Source organism: Panthera tigris, chromosome X (genome assembly GCF_018350195.1).
Source record: "Panthera tigris isolate Pti1 chromosome X, P.tigris_Pti1_mat1.1, whole genome shotgun sequence".
Taxonomy (NCBI): Eukaryota; Metazoa; Chordata; class Mammalia; order Carnivora; family Felidae; genus Panthera; species Panthera tigris.
Window position 1 is genome coordinate 47,399,835 of NC_056677.1, and position 23,598 is coordinate 47,423,432.

General features: G+C 40.0%; 1 protein-coding gene across 3 annotated transcripts in view; it reads right to left on the reverse strand.

The window, feature by feature from the left end:
* The window catches only part of PFKFB1 (6-phosphofructo-2-kinase/fructose-2,6-biphosphatase 1), a 112,818-nt gene that overhangs the window by 10,137 nt on the left and 79,083 nt on the right, over nt 1-23,598 (reverse strand). For all 3 annotated transcript variants that reach the window (XM_042974446.1, XM_042974445.1, XM_007094064.3), the window contains exons 8-10: nt 21,600-21,807; nt 18,822-18,968; nt 14,947-15,051 (exon numbers count right to left, since the gene is read on the reverse strand). In XM_042974446.1, coding sequence (XP_042830380.1) covers nt 14,947-15,051; nt 18,822-18,968; nt 21,600-21,807 — 460 coding nt within the window. The remainder of the gene's footprint in view (nt 1-14,946; nt 15,052-18,821; nt 18,969-21,599; nt 21,808-23,598) is intronic.

Consider the following 23,598-nt stretch of genomic DNA (forward strand, 5'->3'; position numbering starts at 1 on the left):
AGAAATGGAAGGACAACTTCTGGACTCATTCTATGAAGCCAGCATTACTTTGATTCCCAAACCAGACAGAGACCACACACACAAAAAAGTAGAACTACAGGCCAATATCCCTGGTGCATATGGATGCAAAAATTCCCAACAAGATACTAGCAAATCGAATTCAACCATATAAAAATAATTATTCACATGATCAAGTGGGATTCATTCCTGGGCTGCAGGGCTGGTTCAATATTTGCAAATCAATCAATGTGATAGATCACGTTAATAAAAGAAAGGATAGGAACCACATGATTCTTTCAATAGATGCAGAAAAAGCATTTGACAAAATACAGCACCCTTTCTTAAAAAAACTCTCAAGAAAGTAGGGAAAGAAGGATCGTACTTAAACATCATAGAAGCCATTTACAAAAGCCCACAGCTAATATCATCTTTAATGGGGAAAAACTTAGAGTTTTCCTCCTGAGATCAGGAACATGACAGGGATATCCACTCTCACTACTGTTGTTTAACATAGTGTTGGAAGCCATAGCCTTAGCAATCAGGCAACAAAATGAAATAAAAAGCATCAAAATTTTCAAACGAGAAGTCAAACTTTCACTTTTTCAGACGACATGATACTCTACATGGAAGACCTGAAAGACTCCACCAAAAGATTCCTAGAACTGATATATGAATTCAGCAAAGTCGTAGGGTACAAAATCAATGTACAGAAATTGGTTGCATTTTTATACATCAATAATGAAGCAACAGAAAGGGAAATAAAGAAACTGATTTCATTTACAATTGCACCAAGTACCATAAAATCCCTAGGAACAAACCTAACCAAAGACGTAAAAGATCTGTATGCTGAAAACTATAGAAAGCTTATGAAGGAAATTGAAGATACAAAGAAATGAAAAAACATTCCATTCTCATGGATTGGAAGAATAAATCTTGTTAAAATGTCAATACTACCCAAAGCAATCTACACATTCAATGCAATCCCAATCAAAATTGCACCAGCATCGTTCTGAAAGCTAGAACAAACAACCCTAAAATTTGTATGGAACCACAAAAGACCTCAATAGCCAAAGTAATATTGAAGAAGAAAACCAAAATGTGAGGCATCACAATCCCAGACTTCAGCCTCTACTACAAAGCTGTAATCATCAAGACAGTATGGTATTGGCAGAAACCAGACACATAGACCAATGGAATAGAATAGAGACTCCAGAATTTGACCCACAGAAGTATGGCCAACTAAACTTTGACAAAGCAGGAGAGAGTCTCCAATGGAAAAAAGACAGTCTCTTTAACAAATGGTGCTGGGAGAACTGGACAGCAACATGCAGAAGATTGAAACTAGAACACTTACACCATTCACAAAAATAAACTCAAAATGGATGAAAGACCTGAATGTGAGTTAGGAAATCATCAAAATCCTAGAGGAGAAAGCAGGCAACAACCTCTTTGACCTCAGCTATAGCAATTTCTTGCTCCACACATCTCCAATGGCAAGGTAATTAAAAGCAAAAATGAACTATGGGACTTCATCAAGATAAAAACCTTCTGCACTGCAAAGGAAATGATCAACAAAACTCAAAGGCAACCAGTGGAATGGGAAAAGATATTTTCAAATGACATTGGACAAAGGGCTAGTATCCAAAATCTATAAAGAACTCACCAAACTCCACATCTGATAAATAATCCAGTGAAGAAATGGGCAGAAAACATGAATAGACGCTTTTACAAGGAAGCCATCCAGATAGGCAATAGACACATGAAATGATGCCCCATGTCATTCATAATCAGGGCAGTACAAATTAAAGCCACACTGAGATACCACCTCCCACTGGTCAGAGTGCCAAAAATGAACAAATTGGGAGACTCTAGATGCTGGCAAGGATGTGGAGAAACGGGAACACTCTTGTACTGTTGGTGGGAATGCAAACTGGTGCAGTCACTCTGGAAAACAGTGTGAAGGTTCCTCAAAAAATTAAAAATGGAACTACCCTACCACCCAGAAATAGCGCTACTAGGAATTTACCCAAGGGATACAGGAGTGCTGATGCATAAGGGCACATGTACCCCAATGTTTATAGCAGCACTTTCAACAATAGCCAAATTGTAGAAAGAGCCTAAATGTCCATCAACTGATGAATGGATAAAGAGGATGTGGCTTATATATACAATGGGATACTACTTGGCAATGAGAAAGAATGAAATCATGCCATTTGCAGCAACGTGGATGGAACTGGAGGGTATTATGTTATGTGAAATAAGCCAGTCAGAGAATGAGAGATACCATATTTTTCACTCGTATCTGGATATTGAAAACCTTAACAGAAGACCATGGGGGCAGGGAAGGGAAAAAATAGTTATAGAGAGGGAGGGACACAAACCATAAGAGACTCTTAAATACTGAGAACAAACTGAAGGTTGATGGGGGCTGGGGGAGAGGGGAGAATGGGTGATGGGCATTGAGGACGGCACTTGTTGGGGTGAGCACTGGGTGTTGTATGGAAACCAATTTGATAACAAATTATATAAAAATTAAAGAGAAAATATCCACAGGCAAAAGGAACAATGGCATTTATCTGTCTCTGCTTGACTCTTGGTGGAAAAATAAGGAAAATATTCCTGTAGTAATATATTAACCACAAACCTACCATCAGGTGTGTTTGTGGTTCAGAATTACAATACCCATGTGCTTTGGAAAATGCTAAGATGAGAGTTTAACAAAAAGTGACTTCAAGTCATTAGTTCCCAGGATTTTATGGAAGAAGCAAATGGGAATTATCCCTGAATTCTCTCAATGTAGGCTGTGGGATTCTTACATATAAATTTTGCCCATAGAAGCTCACCTAACGCACAAGGGAAATAAGCTACCATGAATGAAAATAAGCAGAAACAATAAGAGAAGAACTCTAAAAACTTAAGATAAAAGATCCAAAACATAAAATAAATGTTTTAAATTTATAAAGAAATAGAAGATGGAATAAAAATGTAAGGAAGAAAGAAGATGCTATTAAATATAATGTAGATTTTAAAAAAGTAACAGAATTTCTAGAAACAAATTATATATTTATTAAAACCGAAAACTCATTGCATTGAGTAAACAAAAGATTAGATACAAATTAAGAAACAGTGATTTAGAAGATAGTCCTGAAGAAATTACTCAAAATGCAGCAAAGACTTTAAAAATAATAATAATTTAGGAAACATAGAGTAGAGGGGCAGGATTCACACACATTAAACTGTACTTCCAGAAGGAGAAAATATGAAAAAGGAGTAAGACATAATGTCTTAGAGTTTTCTAGAATTGATGAAGAATCCCAATCCTCAGATTCAGGAAGTTTAATCCCAAGCAAAATAAATGAAAAAATATTCAGACATATCACAGTGGAACTTCAAAATAATGAAGATAAATGACATTAAAGGCAGCCAGAGAGAAGAGAAGCAGCAATTAACCTGAGTGGAGACTTCTTAGCCACATTAGAACACAGAGGACAGTGGTGGCAATATCTTCAAAATGCTGAAAGAAAACAACGGTCAAGGTACAGTTTAATTTTTTTAATTTGTATTTCAGTTGCTGTACAGAGAAAATTGATTTTACAAGTACAATTCAGTGATTCATCACTTACATACAACACCCAGTGCTGATCACAAGTGTCCTTCTTAATACCGATCTAGCCAATCTCCCTCCCACCTCCCTCCATCATCCTTCAGTTTGTTCTCTATCACTAAGAGTCTCTTGTGCTTTGTTTTCCTTTATTCTCTCACCCCTCTTTCCTATATGTTCATCTGTTTCATTTCTTAAATTCCACATATGAATGAAATCATATTGTATTTTTCTTACTCCGATTGACTTATTTCGCTTAGCATAATACATTCTAGACCTATCCACATCATTGCAAATGGCATTTTTTGATGGCTAAGTAATATTCCATTGTGTATATATACCACTTCTTTTTTATGCATTCATTGGTCCATGGACATTTGGGCTCTCTCCATAGTATAGTCATTGTTAATGATGCTGCTACAAACATAGGGTGCATATAGCCTATCGAATCTGTATTTTTGTATCCTTTGGGTAAATACCTAATAGTGCAATTGTTGAATCTTAGGGTTGTTCTATTTTTAGTTTTTTGAAGAAACTCCACACTGATCAAAGTGGTTGCACCAGTTTGCACTCCCACCAGCAGTGCAAAAAGGTTCTCCTTTTTCCATATCCTTGCCAACACCTGCTATTTCTTGTGTTGTTAATTTTAGCCATTATGACAGGTGTGAGGTAGTACCTGATTGTGGTTTTGATTTGTATTTTCCTGATGATGAGTGATGTTTAGCATCTTTTCATGTGTCTGTTAGCCATCTGGGTGTCTTCTTTGTAATAGAGTCTAGTAATGTCTTCTACCCATTTCTTAACTGGGCTGTTTGTATTATGGTTGTTGAGTTTGATAAGTTCTTTACAGATTTTGAATACTAATCATTTATCAGATATGTCATTTGCAAATATCTTCTATTCTATGGGCTGCCTTTTAGTTTTGTTGATTGTTTTTTTTTCCTTTCCCTATGTGGAAGCTTTTTATCTTGATAAATATCATTTTTGCTTTTGTTCCCCTTGCCTTCAGTGACGTGTATAGTAAGAAGTTACTCTGGCCAAGGTCAAAGTGGTTGCTGCCTGTGTTCTTCTCTAAGATTTTGATTGTTTCCTGTCTCACATTTAGATCTTTCCTCCATTTCGAGTTACTTTTGTGTATGGTGTAAGAAAGTAGTCCAGTTTCATTCTTCTGCACATTGCTGTCCAGTTTTCCCAACATTTATTGAAGATATTGTCTTTTCTTCATTTGATATTCTTTCCTGCTTTGTCAAAGACTACCATATAGTTGTGGGTCCTCTTCTGGGTTTTCTAATCTGTTCCATTGGCCTATGTGTCTGTTTTTGTACCAGGACCATCCTGTATTTATGACTACAGCATTGTAATATAGCTTGAAATTCGGAATCATGATGTTTCCAGTTCTGTTTTTCTTTTTCAGGATTGCTTTGTCTCTTTTGGGTCTTTTGTGGTTCCTTACAAATGTTAGAATTGTTTGATCTATGTCTGTAAAGCATGCTGGTGGTGTTTTGGTAGGGATTGCATTAAATGTGTAGGTTGCTTTGGGAAGTATAGACATTAATTTTTTTAACATTTATTCATTTTTGAGAGACAGAGAGAGAGACAGAGCATGAGCAGGGAAGGGGCAGAGAGAGGGAGACACAGAATCTGAAGCAGGCTCCAGGCCCTGAGATGTCAGCACAGAACCTGACACAGGGCTTGAATTCATGAACTGCGAGATCATGACCTGAGCCAAAGCCGGACACTCAACCAACTGAGCCACCCAGGCGCTCCAGTATAGACATTTGAATAATGTTTGTTCTTCCAATCCAGGAGCATGGATTCCAGAGTAGCCATACTTATATCAGACAAACTAGATTTTAAAACAAAGACTGTAACAAGAGATGAAAAAAGGCGTTATATCATAATTAAGGGGTCTCTCCACCAAGAAGATCTAACAATTGTAAATATTTATGCCCCCAATTGGAGAGAACCCAAATATATAAACCAATTAGTAGCACATATAAATAAACTCATTGATAATAATACCATAATAATAGGAGACTTTAACACCCAACTCACAGTAATGGACAGATCATGTAAGCAGAAAATCAAGGAAACAATGGCTTAGAATGACACACTGAACTAGATAGACTTAACAGATATATTCAGAACATTTCACCCTAAAGCAGCAGAATACACATTATTCTTTGTGTGTGGAACATTCTTCACAATAGATTACAGACTAGGTCACAAATCAGCCCTCAACAAATACAAAAAGCTTGAGATCATACCATGCACATTTTCATATCACAACACTATGAAACTTGATGTTAACCACAAAAAAAAAAATTTGGAAACTCTTCAAATACACGGAAGCCAAAGAACATCCTACTAAAAAATGAATGGGTTAACGAGGGAATTAATGAAAAAAAATTTAAATACATGGAAGCAAATGAAAATGAAAACACTACAGTCCAATCTCTTTGGGAATGCAGCAAAGGCAATCCTAAGAGGAAAGTGCATTCCAATTCAAGCCTATATCAATAAGCAAGAAAGGTCCCAAATACACAATCTAACCTTACATCTAAAGAAGCTAGAAAAGCAACAGCAAATAAAGCTTAAAGCCAGAATAAGGGAAATAATAAATATTAGAGCAGAAATAAACAAAATAGAAACAAACACACAAACAAAGAAACAAAAACAATGGTAGAACAGATCAATTAAACTTAATAGCTGGTTCTTTGAAAGAGTAAACAAAATTGATAACCTCCTAACCATACTTATGAAAATAAGCAAGGACCCAAATAGTTAAAATCATGAATGAAAGAGGAGAGATTACACCTAACACCACAGAAACATAAACAATTAAAGAGAATACTGTGAAAAATTATATGCCAACAAACTGAGCATTCTGGAAGAAAGGGACAGGACAAATTCCTAGAAACTCACAAACAAACAACACTGAAACAGGAAGAAATAGAAAATTTGAATAGTCCCATAACCAGCAATGAAATTGAATTAGTAATCATAAAGCTCACAAGAAACAAGAATCCTGGGCCAGGTGGCTTCCCAGGGGAATTGTAACCTATATTTAAAGAAGACTTAATACATATTCTTCTCAAGGTGTTCCAAAAAAGAAGAAATGGAAGAAAAAGTTACAAACTCATTTTATGAAGCCAGCATTACCTTGATTCCAAAACTGAAGACCCCGCTAAAAAGGAGAATTAAAGACCGATATCCCTGATGAAAAGGATGCAAAAATTCTCAACAGGATACTAGTATACCTAATTCAACAGTACATTAAAAATATTCACCACAATCAAGTGGGATTTATTCCTGGGCTGCAGGTCTGGTTCAAAACTCATAAAACAATCAAAGTGACACACCACATTAATAAAAGACAGGATAAAAACCACACGATCCTCTCAATGCATGCATAAAAAGCATTTGACAACATAAAGCATCCATTCTTGATAAAAAAAAAAACAAAAACTAGGGACAAAAGAAATATATCTCAAGATCATAAAGGCCATATATGAAAGACCCACAGCTAATATCATCCTCAATGGGTAAAAACTGACAGCCTTTCCCCTACAGTCTTTAACAAGACAAAGATGCCCCCTCCCTCCATTACTATTTAATATAGAAGTGGAAGTCTTAGCCTCACCAATCCATCAACCTCGAGTTTTATGCTCAGGCAAATTATCACATGGTATTGAGGACTTCCCCAAAGACACTTATAGACAGAAAGATTACTTTGTTGCCAATAAATCCTCACTGAAGTAATTTTTGTAAGTTTATTTGTTTATTTTGAAAGAGAGAGCAGAGGAGGGGCAGAGAGAGAGAAAGAATCCAAAACAGGCTTGGCAACAGCAGCACTGAGACTGATGTGGGGCTCAAACCCACAAACCACAAAGTAAGGACCTGAGCCAAATCCAAGAGTCAGACACTCAACTGACTGAGCCACCTTGGCTCCCATCACTGAAGTAATTTCTGAAAGATGGAAATTGAACACAGAAGGAAAAACTTGAGATACAAGAATAAAGAATGATTGGACTCAGAGGGGAAGATGGTGGCATAGGAGGGCGCTGGGCTCACCTCGTCCTGCTGATCACTTAGATTCTACCCACATCTGCTTAAATAACCCAGAAAACCTCTAGAAGACTAGCAGAATGGACTCTCCGGAGCCAAGCATAGACAAGAGGCCCACAGAAGAGGGTAGGAAGGGTGGAGAGGTGGTGCATGCTACACAGACTGGTGGGAGGGAGCTGGGGCCATGGAGGGTCAGCCCACCTGGCAAGGCAGAGCCCCTGAAGTCTGGCTTGCAAAAGTGGAGGGGCCTGATTCCGTGAGTTCTGAAAGCCAGTGGGACTTAACATCTGGAATGTTAAAAGTCAAGAGCTCTGCACTCAGAGAGCAGGGAGGGCGAGAGGATGCTGGGAGGGAGAGTTGTTGAGCCCCGGAACAGGGATTAGTTCGGTGGGCAAACAAAGGTGCTAGCAAGTGCCATCTCCCTCTCCCATCCCCCAGCTGAATTTCCAAAGGGAACCTGTTCCCGTCACCAAACTTGCTTGTACCAAGCAAATGCCCAATGCTGTGCTTCTGTGGATGCATCCATCAGAGGGGCCTGCCTCCCTCCTGGTGCTGCAGGGCCCCTCCCGCAGGGGACCACCAATGGCAAAGCGAGCAAAGCCTGCCCCTCCCACCTGTGCACACGGCTGATCCATCCCGGGTAATATACCAGATCCCATAAGCAGTACCACAAGCTGGCAGTGCGCAAGTAGCCCAGACAGAGGCCACACCACTCCACAGTGAGTCCTGTCCCTGGGAGAGAGGAAGATAAGGTACACACCAGTCTGACTGTGGCCCCAGCAGTGGGCTGAGGGCAGACATCAGATCTGACTGGGGCCCCACCCACCAACACAAGTTACTCCGAACAGTACAAGGGAAGTGCTCTGCAGTTTGGAGCCACCACAGGGACTACCCAAGATGACAAAAGGAAGTAATTCTCCTCAAAAGAAACTCCAGGAAGTAGCGATGGCTAACGAAGTGATCAAAAATGATTTAAGCAATAAAACAGAAAAAGAATTTAGAATAATAGTCATAAAATTAATCACAGGGCTTGAAAAAAAGCATAGAGGACACCAGAGAATCAATTGCTACAGAGATCAAGGGACTAAGAAATAGTCATGAGGAGCTAAAAAATGCTATACATGAGATGCAAAATAAAATGGAGGTGTCCATAGCACAGATTGAAGAGGCAGAGGAGAGAATAGGTGAATTAGAAGATAAAATTATGGAAAAAGAGGAAGCTGAGAAAAAGAGAGATAAAAAAAATCCAGGAGTACGAGGGGAGAATTAGAGAACTAAGTGATGCAATGAAACAGAACAGTATCTGTATCATAGGAATTCTAGAAGAAGAGGGAGAGAAAGGGGCTGAAGGTGTACTTGAACAAATCATAGCTGAGAACTTCCCGGATATGGGGAAGGAAAAAGGCATTGAAATCCAAGAGACACAGAGAACTCCCTTCAGACGTAACTTGAATCGATCTTCTGCATGACATATCATAGTGAAACTGGCAAAATACAAGGATAAAGACAAAATTCTGAAAGCAGCTAGGGATAAATAGGCTCTAACTTACAAAGGTAGACCCATAAGAGTAGTGGCAGACCTATCTACTGAAACTTGGCAGGCCAGAAAGGAATGGCAGGAAATCTTCAATGTGACAACAGAAAAAATATGCAGCTGAGAATACTTTCTCCAGGAAGTCTGTCATTTACAATAGAAGGAGAGACAAAGGTTTCCCCAAACAGACAAAAAACTGAAGGAATTCATCACCACTAAACCAGCCCTACAAAAGATCCTGAGGGGATTCTGTGAGTGAAATGTTGCAAGGACCACAAAAGTACCAGAGACTTCACTACAAGCATGAAAACTACAGACATGACAATGACGCTAAACCCATCTCTTTCTATAATAACACTGAATGTAAATGGACTAAATGCTCCAACCAAAAGACATAGGGTATCAGAATGGATAAAAAAAGAAAAAAAAAAAAAAACAAGACCCATCTCTTTTCTCTTCACAAGAGACACTTTTTAGACCTGAGGACACCTTCGGATTGAAAGTGAGGGATGGAGAACTATCTATCATGCTACTAGAAGTCAAAAGAAAGCTGGAGTAGCCATACTTATATCAGACAAACTAGACGTTAAATTAAAGGATGTAACAAGAGATGAAGAAGGGCATTATATAATAATTACAGGGTCTAACCATCAGGAAGAGCTAACAATTATAAATGCCTATGTGCTGAATATGGGAGCCCCCAAATATATAAAGCAATTAATCACAAACATAAGCAACCTTCTTGATAAGAATGTGGTAATTGCAGGGGATTTTAATACCCCACTGACAACAATGGCTAGGTCATCTAGGCACAGGATCAATAAAGAAACATGGGCCCTGAATGGTACATTGGATCAGATGGACTTGACAGATATATTTAGAACTCTACATCCCAAAGAAGCAGAATATACTTTCTTCTCGAGTACACATGGAACATTCTGCAAGATTGATCACATACTGGGTCACAAAACAGCCCTTCATAAGTATAAAAGAATTGAGATCATACCATGCACACTGTCAGACCACAATGCTATAAAATTTAGAATCAACCACAGGAAAATGTCTGGAAAACCTCCAAAAGCATGGAGATTAAAGAACACCCTCCTAAAGAATGAATGGATCAACCAGGCAATTAGAGAAGAAATTAAAAAATATATGGAAAAAAATGAAGATGAGAATACAACAATCCAAACGCTTTGGGATGCAGTGAAGGCAGTCCTGAGAGGAAAATACATTGCAATCCAGGCCTATCACAAGAAACAAGAAAAATCCCACATACAAAATCCAACAGTACACCTAAAGAAACTAGAAACAGACAGCAAAGACACTCCAAACCCAGCAGAAGAGAAATAATAAAGATTAGAGCAGAAATAAACAATATAGAATCTAAAAAACAACTGTAGAGCAGATCAATGAAACCAAGAGTTGGTTTTTTGAAAAAATAAACAAAAATGATAAACCTCTAGCCAGCCTTCTCAAAAAGAAAAGGGAGATGACTCAAATAGATAAAATCCTGAATGAAAATGGAATGATTACAACCAATCCCTCAGAGATACAAGCAATTATCAGGGAATGCTATGAAAAATTACATGCCAACAAACTGGACAACCTGGAAGAAATGGACAAATTTCTCAGCACCCACACACTACCAAAACTCAAACAAGAAGAAATAGAAAACTTGAACAGACCCATAACCAGCGATGAATTTGAATCAGTTATCAAAAATCTCCCAACAAATAAGAGTCCAAGACCAGATGTCCTCCCTCGGGAATTCCACCAGGCATGTAAAGCAGAGATAATACCTATCCCTCTCAAGCTGTTCCAAAAAACAGAAAGGGAAGGAAAAGTTCCAGACTCATTCTATGAAGCAAGCATTACTTTGACTCCTAAACCAGACAAAGACCCAACAAAAAAAGAGAACTACAGGCCAATATCCCTGATGAATATGGAGGCAAAAATTCTCAATAAGATACTAGCTAATCGAATCCAACAGCATATAAAAAGAATTATTCACCATGATCAAGTGGGATTCATTCCTGGGTTGCAGGACTGGTTCAATATTCACAAATCAATCAATGTGATACATCACATTAATAAAATAAAGATAAGAACCATATGATCCTGTCGATCAATGCAGAAAAAGCATTTGATAAAATTCAGCATTTTTTAAAATAAAAAAACCTCAAGAAAGTCGGTATAGGAGGAACATACTTAAACATCATAAAAGCCATTTATGAAAAGCCCACAGCTAATATCATCCTCAATGGGGAAAAACTGAGAGTTTTCTCCCTGAGATCAGGAACACGACAGGGATGCCCACTCTCAGCACTGTTGTTTCACATACTGTTGGAAGTGCTAGCATCAGTAATCAGACAACAAAATGAAATCAAAGGCATCAAAATTGGCAAAGATGAAGTTAACCTTTCACTTTTTGCAGATGACATGATATTATACATGGAAAATCCGATAGACTCCACCAAAAGTCGCTAGATCTGATACATGAATTCAGCAAAGTCACAGGATACAAAATCAATGTACAGAAATCAGTTGCATTCTTATATACTAATAATGAAGCAACAGAAAAACAAATAAAGAAACTGATCCCATTCACAATTGTACCAACAATCATAAAATACCTAGGAATAAATCTAACCAAAGATGTACAAGTTCTGTATGCTGAAAACTATAGAAAGCTTATGAAGGTAATCGAAGAAGATATGAAGAAATGGAAAAACTTTCCATGCTCATGGTTTGGAAGATTAAATATTGTTAAAATGTCAATATTACCCAAAGCTTTCTACACATTCAATGCAATCCCAATCAAAATTACACGAGCATTCTTCTTGAAGCTAGAACAGGCAATCCTAATTTGTGTGGAACCATAAAAGGCCCCGAATAGCCAAAGTAATTTTGAAGAAGAAGACCAAAGCAGGAGGCATCACAATCCCAGACTTTAGCCTCTACTTCAAAGCTGTAATCATCAAGACAGCATGGTATTGGCACAAAAACAGACACATAGACCAATGGAATAGAATAGAGACTCCAGAATTGGACCTACAAAAGTATGGCCAACTAATCTTTGACAAAGCAGGAAGGAATATCTATTGGCAAAAAGACAGTCTCTTTAACAAATGGTGCTGGGGGAACTGGACAGCAGCATGCAGAAGAATGAGACTAGAGCACTTTCTTACACCAGTCATAAAAAAAAAACTCAAAATGGGTAAAGCATCTGAATGTGAGACAGGAAACCATCAAAACCCTACAGGAGAAAGCAGGAAAAAACCTCTCTGACCTCAGCCGCAGCAATTCCCTACTTGACGCAATCCCCAAAGGCAAGGGAATTAAAAGCAAAAATGAACTATTGGGACCTCATGAAGATAAAAAGCTTCTGCACTGCAAAGGAAACAATCAACAAAACTAAAAGCAACCTATGGAATGGGAAAAGATATTTGCAAATGATATATCAGACAAAGGGCTAGTATCCAAAATCTATAAAGAGCTCACCAAACTCCACACCTGAAAAACAAATAACCCAGTGAAGAAATGGGCAGAAAACATGAATAGACACTTCTCTAAAGAAGACATCCAGATGGCCAACAGGCACATGAAAAGATGCTCAACGTCACTCCTCATCGGGGAAATACAAATCATAACCACACTGAGATCCCACATCGTGCCAGTCAGAGTGGCTAAAATGAACAAATCAGGAGACTATAGATGCTGGCGAGGATGTGGAGAAACGGGAACCCTCTCGCACTGTTGGTGGGAATGCAAACTGGTGCAGCTGCTCTGGAAAACAGTGTGGAGTTTCCTGAAAAAATGAAAAATAGATCTACCCTATGATCCAGTAATAGCATTGCTAGGAATTTACCCAAGGGATACAGGAGTGCTGATGCATAGGGGCACTTGTACCCCAATGTTTATAGCAGCACTTTCAACAATAGCCAAATTATGGAAAGAGCCTAAGTGTCCATCAACTGATGAATGGGTAAAGAAATTGTGTTTTGTATATACAATGGAATACTACGTGGCAATGATAAAGAATGAAATATGGCCTATGTAGCAACGTGGATGGAACTGGAGAGTGTTATGCTAAGTGAAATAAGGCATACAGAGAAAGACAGATTCCATATGTTTTCACTCTTATGTGGATCCTGAGAAACTTAACAGAAGACCATGGGGGAGCGCAAGGGAAAAAAGCAGTTAGGGAGGGAGCCAAACCATAAGAAACTCTTAAAAACTGAGAATAAACTGAGGGTTCATGGGTGGTGGGATGGAGGGGAAAGTGGGTGATGGGCATTGAAGAGGGCATCTGTTGGGAGGAGCACTGGGTGTTGTATGGAAAACAATTTGACAATAAATTTCCTATTATGAAATGAATAAAGAATGATTAAAGGAAGTGGTTAATGTGGTTAAATCTAAATAGGCATTGGCTGCATAAATAGTTTAATTATAACAATATAATTCATTTGAGGATTAAGACACAAGGTTGAACTAAAATACAAAACAATTAATATGTAATTTAGGTGAGGGAAGGACAAGAGTTCTGAAGTTATTATATTGTTTTAGGGGAAAAGTGAAGATACTGATTTTAGATTTTGTTGATCATGTATATAAAAATTTTAAGAGAAATCTCTAAAAGAATGAAACTGATTATATATCTTAAATATAGATGTAAAAACTCAGGAGCACAATTGTAAAGAAGAGAGAAACAGAAAAATAAACTAAGCATAAAGAGCTCAAAATAAGAGACTAGAAATAAGGTCAAATAATTCAGTCATTACAATAAAAGTAAATGTGCCAAAATTACCATTCAAAAGGCATATATTTTCAGTTTGTATTAAAAACAACAAAAGCCAAGTATATGCTGTTTACAAGAGACATTAAACAAAAATAAATAGAGAAGTTGAATGTAAATGAGTAAATAAAGATTAAATTGGCAAATACTAAGCAGAAAACAATTATATAGCTGTATTAATCTTACATAAAATACACTTTTAAGCAAGGAATATTATTAGGGAAATATTATTATTAATAATAAAACATGCAATTTGGTCAAAAGATATAATTACTTTAAATTTGTATGCCTCCAATAATATAGCCTTCAAAATATGTAAAGGAAAATAAAGGCAAACTCAGACTGACTTTAGAATGTCATTTCAAAGGATGAGGATAAAAATGTGAAATGTTGTTTGTAACATATGATATCTGTTGTTTTACCTTCGCTGGTGTCCTGCTTTTCTGATAATTGTTCCCAGGAATTTATTTCAGAAATGGAGTATGACTAATAAATAATTTCCAGTGTGGAACTGGCTAAATGGAGTCTGGGTTGAAAGCAATAAGGACCCACCTGATATGGGAATAGGGAATTGATGGTCTGGTTCATGTGGTGGCAAAGAATTTAGTTAAACTATTAGCCATTGTTCCTTGGGTCTTCAACCCACTTCCCAGAGTGACCGGAGCTTTAGGCAACTTGGCAATAATATGTCAGGAGTATGCTGAACTATATGAAGTGTCTTTAGTGAAAATAAACTAGAGACAACATGTAGGATAAAGTGAGCCCTCCTGAAAGCAGATGGAAAAGAAGCAGGCAAGAGCCAGATTATCATGTGCCTTGTGGGATGACAGCTGCTACAAAATATGCTTTACTTCTAAAGCTGTCCAGGAGACTGTGGAATTCTGGTAGTTGGAATGAAGATACTGGCAGGTGTTCTAGGAGTCAGGCAGCCCTTCCAACCCTTACCTCTCCCTTGGGATAGCGGTAGCGATATTTATCTTGGTCCCGTAGTGCAAATTCCTCAGGGTAATGTTCCTGGATTTCTTCATAGGTCATCTCCTCACAGACACCCTGGAAAAAATTATTTGGGAACAAATTCACAAGGTGAAACCCACAAGCCTTTACCATAGTTCTGAGGCCAATGATTGTGAAACAACAGCACACAATAACCTGGGTTTCTGTAAACACAGATCTAAGTTTGTGCCTGTTGTCTGAGTGTGTGTGTGTGTGTGTGTGTGCATGAGGTGTGTGGATGTGAGACTGTGTGCATATGTACAGATGTGTTCATGGTTGAGCATATAGTATATGGTAGGTACCTGTGGTGTTTCTTTGTGGTTGTCCCAATTGGTTTGTATATGTACATTGTATAAGTATTTTTTTGTAAATATATGGGTTTAAGGATTTGTAACTGTATTTGTGTGTGTATGTGTAGCATGCTGGTATGTTTAAGGACCTATGTCTTGTGTTTGTGTATTTGTCTCAGTATTTTTAGTGTGTTTGTGTGAGTGTGTGTGTGTGTGTGTGTGTGTGTGTGTACAGAGTGTCTAAGCATCTGAGAATGTGCTCGTGTGAGTGTCTCTATGGTTTGTCTCTCCATTTGGGTCCCAGTGTGTCTGTGGCATGTGTTTCTGTGAGTGTGTATGTCTCTGATTATGTCTCTGGTGTCTATGTGTGAGTATCTGTGTGCTTATGTTGGAGGTCATGTGAATTTGTGGTAATACACTTGAGGTTATGCATCTGTACTACATACATTTCCAACCATAGTATGCTTCTCCGTGTCTATGTGATATAGTATCTTTGTATACAAAGACTGCATGTATGTCTACGGTGAGTTTGTCTATATGTATCTCTAGGTGTCTCTATCTGTGAGTGTGTATGTGTGTGCATGCATGGTGTGGGTGTAGATTGGTAGATGTGTCTGAGAGGGATTCTATGTCTGACTAGAATGATCAATGTGTCTGTGAAGTGCATGTCTGTGAGTGTAAGCATATTTATGGAGGGTGTGAGCATATTTGTGGTGGGTGTCTATGACTGTGTATGGAAGCACACACATGTGCTCACATACACAACAGTATGCTCCCATTTTATAGCATTTCCCATCTCCTCTGCTCCTACATCTGCTTCAGAACCGCTGGCAGATAAAGAAACAGGTATCCACAGACATATCAGAAGGCAAAAATTAATGAATTCCTAATGCTTTCAGAATGGGCCTTGGGAAGATATGGTCTCCTCACCCAAAGAAGGAATCCAGAGATAAGAGGAGTTTCTCAGGAGCACGTGAGAGCTTCCCAAGTTCACTGAAAAATCCCCAGAAGTGAGGTGGCTGCTGGGAGTGGGGGTGGGAAGCATTTAGGTTTATAAAGTTTCCTTTTGATTGTGTGCATTCCGATTAGACTTTCCTGTAAGGGGGCAATTGGCTCTTGTTTTTGTCTTTTGAATCATCTAACAGCCTTCCATTAGGGGTGAAGTTTGCCCCTGACACAGCTCACAAACAGCTGTGCAGTGTCAAACTTCTCCGTCGACACTGTCCATGGGAGAAAGCATACCCTAATGGATACACAAGGTCCTTCCGGATTGTTTTTGACTTTCTATTCTGACACATACCTGGAGCCTTTTTCCTGTGGAAATGGTGGAAATGGCCACTGACTTAAAAAAAAATTAATGTTTATTTATTTTTGAGAGAAAGAAAGAGAGCACTAGCAGGGGAGGGGCAGAGAGAGAGAGGGAGACAGAATCCGAAGCAGCTCTAAGCTCAGAGCTGTCAGCACAGAATCTGATGCTGGGCTGGACCTCACAACCTGAACCACGAAATCATGACCTGAGCTGAAGTCGGGCACTGAACCGACTGAGCCAACCAAGTGCCCTATGGCCACTGACTTCCTATTGACTTAAGGCATATTGCCTACCTCTCAGAATTTTATTTTCCTCTACTGAAAAATGAGGAGAATTACAGCTACCTCACAAATGTGTTTTGAATATTAGAGATAAAATATATAAAAGAGATGAGCACTGAATGTACAAGTCTCATTTTAAAGACTCAATCAGTAGTACTAATTGTTAATATATTATTGATCACGGAAAATAAACCAGAAACTTAAGCATTATTCTAAATTCTTACTTCTTCCTTACCCCTCTCCCATAGCCAGTTTCTAAGATTCTATCTGCTAAATTTCTCTAAAATCCATCCCTTTTTCTTTCCTGTCTCCACTGTTACAATCTTAGCAGATCTACACACACGCACACACACACACACACACACACACACACACACAACCTTTTTTAATTATTATGATTTCTCCTGACATATCATTCCTGATCTTCTCTACCTGGCTCACTGTTAATTAACTCTTAGCTAGGTATCACTTCTTCCAGGCAGATCCTGTGTGGCTCAGATGCCCTGCCCTGACATCTGTGCATAGATGGTCTAGCCTATAGCACACATGCTGTTTTGTATTCCTCTGTTTTTTTTTAATCAACCCTGTTTAGACTGAAAACTCAGTGAAGACAAGAATCAATCTCTGTCTCCAACACCACCCCAGAGCCTGAAACAAAGTAGGTACCCAATAAATGTTTACACCACATATACACCAGAAACAAGTAGTGACTGATCTCTTTATATATTTGCTTGAATGTATTTTACAGCAAATATATGTGATTTGTAGAGCAATAGTATATATTCTTTTTCTAAATATGCATATCTCTGTACATCTATATCTAAGTACATATGTATGTATGTATACACACATATACCTCCCTATATTTATAGAAGTGTATCTACCAGGCAAGCAAGTTAACCTACCTACATGCAAGTTATCTATGTTTGTGGTAAAGCTTTTACTTTAAGGCCTAACAATCATAACCTATGGGATGCTACCTGATGTCAGTATACCTATAGTGCAGATGAGATAATGGGGAGGAAAAAATGCCTTCTTAAAGAGCTCATGGGAAAACCTGACCCTGAAGAGAGATTGCCATGTCAAGAGAGTCAGATGAAGTTTTTCTTTGATCTATCTTCAATGCCACTACTCTAGTCCCTCATACCTTCACCTCTTGCCTGGACTAATGCAGCCATCTCCATACTAATCTACATGCTTATTCTTGCCCTCTTCCCACCTAGTTTCCACACATGACCAGAATGGTCTCTTATTTATTTATTTATTTATTTATTTATTTATCAAGTATCATTAACACACAGTATTATATTGGTTTTAGGTGTATAATATTCAAAAATTCAACAATTGAATATAGAATATTCAACAACTCTATACATTTCTCAATGCTCATGAAGATAAGTGTACTCTTAATACTCTTTATCTATTTCACTCATCTGCCCACCCACCTCCCCTCTGGTAACCATCAATTTGTTCTATTTAAGAGTCTGTTTTCAGTTTATCTCTTTTTTTCTTTGTTCATTTGTTTATTAAATTCCACAATTTATTGAAATAACATGGTATTACCTTTTTTTTTTTAAAAATGTGAATTACATTCATGCCACTCTTCCTTGACTTAGACTACATCATTGGCTTCCCATTTTTAAAGCAGTATCCAAATCCCTGAACATTAATTACAAAACTCTATGAGCTGCCTTCCTTTCCAACCTCATCTCCCTTGTACTTCCTTTGTTACAACCCTTGTCACAGAAAATGCAATGTCTTATTTATGGCCTGCCTTTGAGCTCCATGAGGACAGAGAACATGTCTGTTCTGGCCTTCAGTGGATCCCCCAACACACAGAACAGTGTATGGAACATGGCTGGTTGTTAAGCAGCAGAAGCAATCCAGGGGATAATCCCAGAATCAGGTCCTATAAATCACCAGGAAATCCATCCCCTTCCATCTTACCGCATCAATTTCGTTCAGGGCCTTCCACTGCTCATAAGGAACACCCAGGGCCTCAGCTGTCTGGATAGTCCTCTTCATGTGGCTGGTCCACACCTTCAGGGAGCTGATGCCCTGGGACTGAATGAAATTGGCCAGGGCATAAGCATACTAGGAGGTGGGGATGCAGAGAAGGAGGAGGGGAGAAAGAGAGAGATGAAAGAAGACAGAGTAGCTGTAAGAATAAACTCAGATCTACCACAAATGGTGAAATAATAATGAACAAGAAAGTATAATTTAAAATTTTCCAATTTATAAACAAGGATATGACAAGGATTAAGGGAATAGAAAAGGGTATGTGTGCTTATGTGTGTATATGTTTATATGTGTGTGTGTTCATTGATGCTTATTAAACCCCCTACTTGATTGTTCATTCAAATAGCCCAACTCTGGCATTTCTGGAGCCTAGGACAAGAGTACAAATGAAGGCAGTCCACAGTCAACCTCTCTTCTATTCCCATTTCTGCCTCCATCCTGCACTTGTAGATGCCTTGAGTACATGTTTGTACATGACAAAGTTCTGTCCACATCCTATCTTCACTGATTCCCATGATCCACAAACAGTGACCCCCTTGGCTATCCCTTTGCCTAGGGGTAAACACTACTGTGACATGGTCTGCTCTCAGGTGAACAGACTCTGGGATAGGCCCATACAGACATGGAAAAAAGACTCCAGTACAGAAGGACAGGAGATTCTGGGTTCTGGATACTCACAGTGTGGTCTAGAATTAGGGGATATTGGATTTGGGGAACATTTCTTTTTGACCATGGGGGTCTCAGTATTCAGCTTCTAAGGGCATTCAAACATCCATAGTGTGTGTGGTCATGTGTGGGTATCAGGATGTCCTGTTCTCAAGACACAAGTCCAGTGAGGGAAATGATGACAGCACTGAGAGGAACCAGGAAGAGCTGTGGGACCCCAAATGATCAAGTGATTCACTCTTCTTCTGCATTTAGGCATGTTATTAGTCACAGAGGGTGTGTGAGGAATGTCAACACAAATGCAAAAATCTATATACATATGCATATGTACAAATATAGGCATTGTGTACACACATTCTAATTATGGATGTGAGTCAGCAGTGTTCTCTGGTGGAAAAAGCCTCGTAGCTCCTGCCTGTAAGATGCAAACAGCATTAACTCATCAGCCTGATTCTATGAGTGTCATGTTAGATAGTGAACAAGGAACACACAGAATGCTCCCTGACACACACAAGGTGACAGACTCTGTGATTTAATTATGGATGACAGTCAATGGTAAAGTGCTTTGTAAACTGTTATGATTCACTGTTCCCATAAGCATAAGGTTGGTGCCAGGCATGTGCATGTATATGCACATGTTTGTGTGCAAAGGTGATATGCATGGTGGAGGTGGCATGTGTCCAAAGTGGGCATTGTGCTGTGTAGGTAGGGAATTAGCTGGGCAGGGCAATAGCTGGCCCCAGCCAAAAGACTCTGGTTGCAGGTGGTGCCATGTGGCAGGGGTGGGTGATGCCACCAATACCCTCTATTCAGCTCTAAGGAGTGAGAGGGGTAGGAGTCAGAGGTCTGAGTCTACCTCAATGGGAGGCTGCCAGTCTGAAGGTAACAGGAAAGGAGTCATGGGCCTTCCAGTGCAGTGCCTTGCCTAGGACACCACCACCTCTGCAGTGGAGAATGCTGAGGGGCAGGCAGGAAAGCATGGTTTCAAGTCCTGGCTCTCTCTTCTACTGGCTGCATGACCTGGGACTGCTCTTTGCTCCTCCTTGGGCCTTAGCTTCATCAGGTTTCATAAACCATTAATGGTAATGCCCACCCCACAGAGCTGTTGTGAAGATTAAATGAGGCTCATAGCAGATGGTGCTGTGACTGTACACAGGTACCCAATAAAAGATAGTGCTCCCTCCCTCCTGCACCTCATTTCCCATTTGTCTTACCCAAGCCATCCTCCCAGCAAGAACAATAGCTGTGTTAACAAGCCCAGGCACAGGGCCAGACACTAAGGCAAACATGTGTCTTTATTTTATTTTATACCCATAATGTACAGGTTTACTATGCTTGGCTGGAGAGAAGAGACTAATGCCACAGAGTCAGAGATGGCCCAGGACTGGGAGATATGGGGCCCAGGGCACAGTGACCTGCCTGGGAGGGCAGGGGAGGACAGGGGAGGGTTTCCTGGACCAAACCATGGAGCAGGAGCTATACCTTGGAAAGGGGTGGGGGGTGGAGGGCAGGAAAAGAGCTGTAACTGGTGGGGGACAAGTTCTGACAGTGAAATAACCTGTAATGGGGGCTGGGGGCTGTGGCATCAGCCCTAAGTAAGGGAGGAGAAGATGAATTCAAGGATCCAGGGAAGCTGTCTGTGCAAGTGATGATGACCAGATGACAGAGGAGGGCAGGCTAGGTGGGAGAAATTGTACAAGCAAAGGCACAGAGTTGTGAGAAAGATGAGAGGACAAGTCAGGCAGGAGTGAAGTGTTCTCACTGTAATGGGGCTGGAGGTGCAGCCAGATCTGGGCAGGCCTTAAGTGCCAGGACCAAGTTATCAGACTTGCAGATGCTGTTGATACATGGAAGCCATTCAAGGTTGGGACAACACTGAGTGGATGATGGAGTGGAAGAGTGGCTGTGACCAAAAACTGCTTTTACTCTGCCACTGAGTCTCCCTCCCATCCTCAGGGCCCAGCCAGTGGCCACACCACCCACCCATGGCCCACCTGGGCCAGATCAGTCAATGCCTTGGATACATGGGGCCCTTCCTACCTGCTTGCCCCGAGCTGAGAGACCAGAGTCACCTCCAATGCGGCCTCTGAGGTTGAGTTCACTCTCACCATGCCGGCATAGGTAGATGGAGCGGGGTGTGACATGGATGTTCATGAGATAGTAGACTGTGCGGCTCTGGATGTGGTCTTGCACTCGGTTCACCATGTAGCGTGTGCCCACATCGAAGATCTTGATGTAGGAGAGGTGGCTGGGCCAGCCCAAGCAGGAGCAAGCAGCTCAGGGGATGACAGTGGAGAGGTTGATCCCAAGACAAAGCCCCAACCACACACCCTGCTTTCAAGCTTCCTGTACAATGAAGCTTTCACATAACTTTTTCCTCTAACAAAATGCCATGCCTTGCCCTGTTCTAGGTACACATTCTAGAGACTAGGCTCTTGGCCACCCCAAAGAACTCACTGCCTGCTACCATCTCCCTCTGTCTCCTTTCCTCAGTTTCATCTTAATACAGGATATCTCCTAACATTATTTTTTTACACTCCAGGCATCTGGGCTCTCTTCTCTGTGGTTCACACTCTTGACATACTCAGAGAAAAGCAGTAGTCCTCTGTGTCCCTGGCTGCCTTCCACATCTCACTGGCAGCTCCTCAATTGTCCATTCACTCTTTTAAATCTCAAGCTGACCTCTGCATCTCTATTATTTAAGCCTCTGATATGATATATTGTATTTGACATTCTACAGGTAGCTACCAGATTATGTCTGGGTGCACTTGTGTCTGTGTATATGTCTCTCTCTTCACTCAGAAAGGGAAAAGGATTGGGATTTCTCTCCCCATCTGTCATGCAGTCAACAAACACACCCTCTTCTGTTCTAAGCATTGTGCTTGAGGTGGTGACTCAGCATCTGCCCTTTGGGAGCTCTTAGGCTAGTCAAGAACACACACTTGGAAACGCATCATCAATGCTCAACACCCCTTCCATAAACAGTCATTTACTCATAGGTGTGCCAAGTATTGGGGTATGGGGATGCAGAGGCTCTCCACAACATTAGTGGGAATCTTGTGGTCCTTGCTTCAAGCCTCTTTTTTATCCCCTCAATTCTCTGTTCTAGGCATGAACTAATAACTACACACAGAGTGATAATCAAACTATTCAACAACCTGTCTGCAGAGAAGCTGGGAATGGGCAACACTGACTAATCAGAATACTAGAACCATGGAGTAAGTCTTCTGAGGACCCTGACAAACCAGGTATGAATCCTTTAGTTGCTGGACTATAAGGAGGTAAGATCCCTGGGAAGAGGTGGGGAAGGTTGCAGCAATGGGGTGACACACCAGCAACCCTGGGTACACACTAACAAAACCAAGTAAATAGAAATAGCTGCACTACCCCAAATCATGTAAAGCAGTGGCTGAGGGGTTTGGTTTCAGAAAGCCTCTCCTCCGATTTTCCTAGAGAAGGCCTTTTTTAGCTGCTCATTAAGCATGAGCTTAATCATGCCCATCCCTGTCATCTATGTCCAATGGTTCCCAAAGGACACTTGCACTTGCTGAGAATTTTCTTTTGTGCATTTTCTTTTGTCCCACTCCCTGGGGACTTCAAACTACATGAATCATTATAATCATCCTAGGACTCAGGGATTATTAGCTTCATTTTATAGGAGAGGAAACTGAAACACAGAAAGAGGAAGTGATTTGCCTAAGGTTAACCTCTCCAACTATCTTGTCTAGGATCTCAGAACCTAGGGGTAGAAAATATCTGGTGTAGCTTTTTTGCCTAATTACTGACTGTTCCTGAAACTAGGTCCTGGGTGGCTCTAGGAGAACTTCCTATTTGCTCAGTTTAGTCTGACATTCCAGGTGCCTTCAAGCATTGGCCCCACTTGGCCTGACATCATGGTCCCATGACCTCATCCATGCCATGATTTCTCTGTTTCAATCTAGCTTTCATGCTTTTGCTGGAATATTCTCTGCACCCTCTACTTTCATTCAGATTTAACTAGGCCATTCCAAAATGCTGTTCTCTTTGCTTGAAAAGGCAT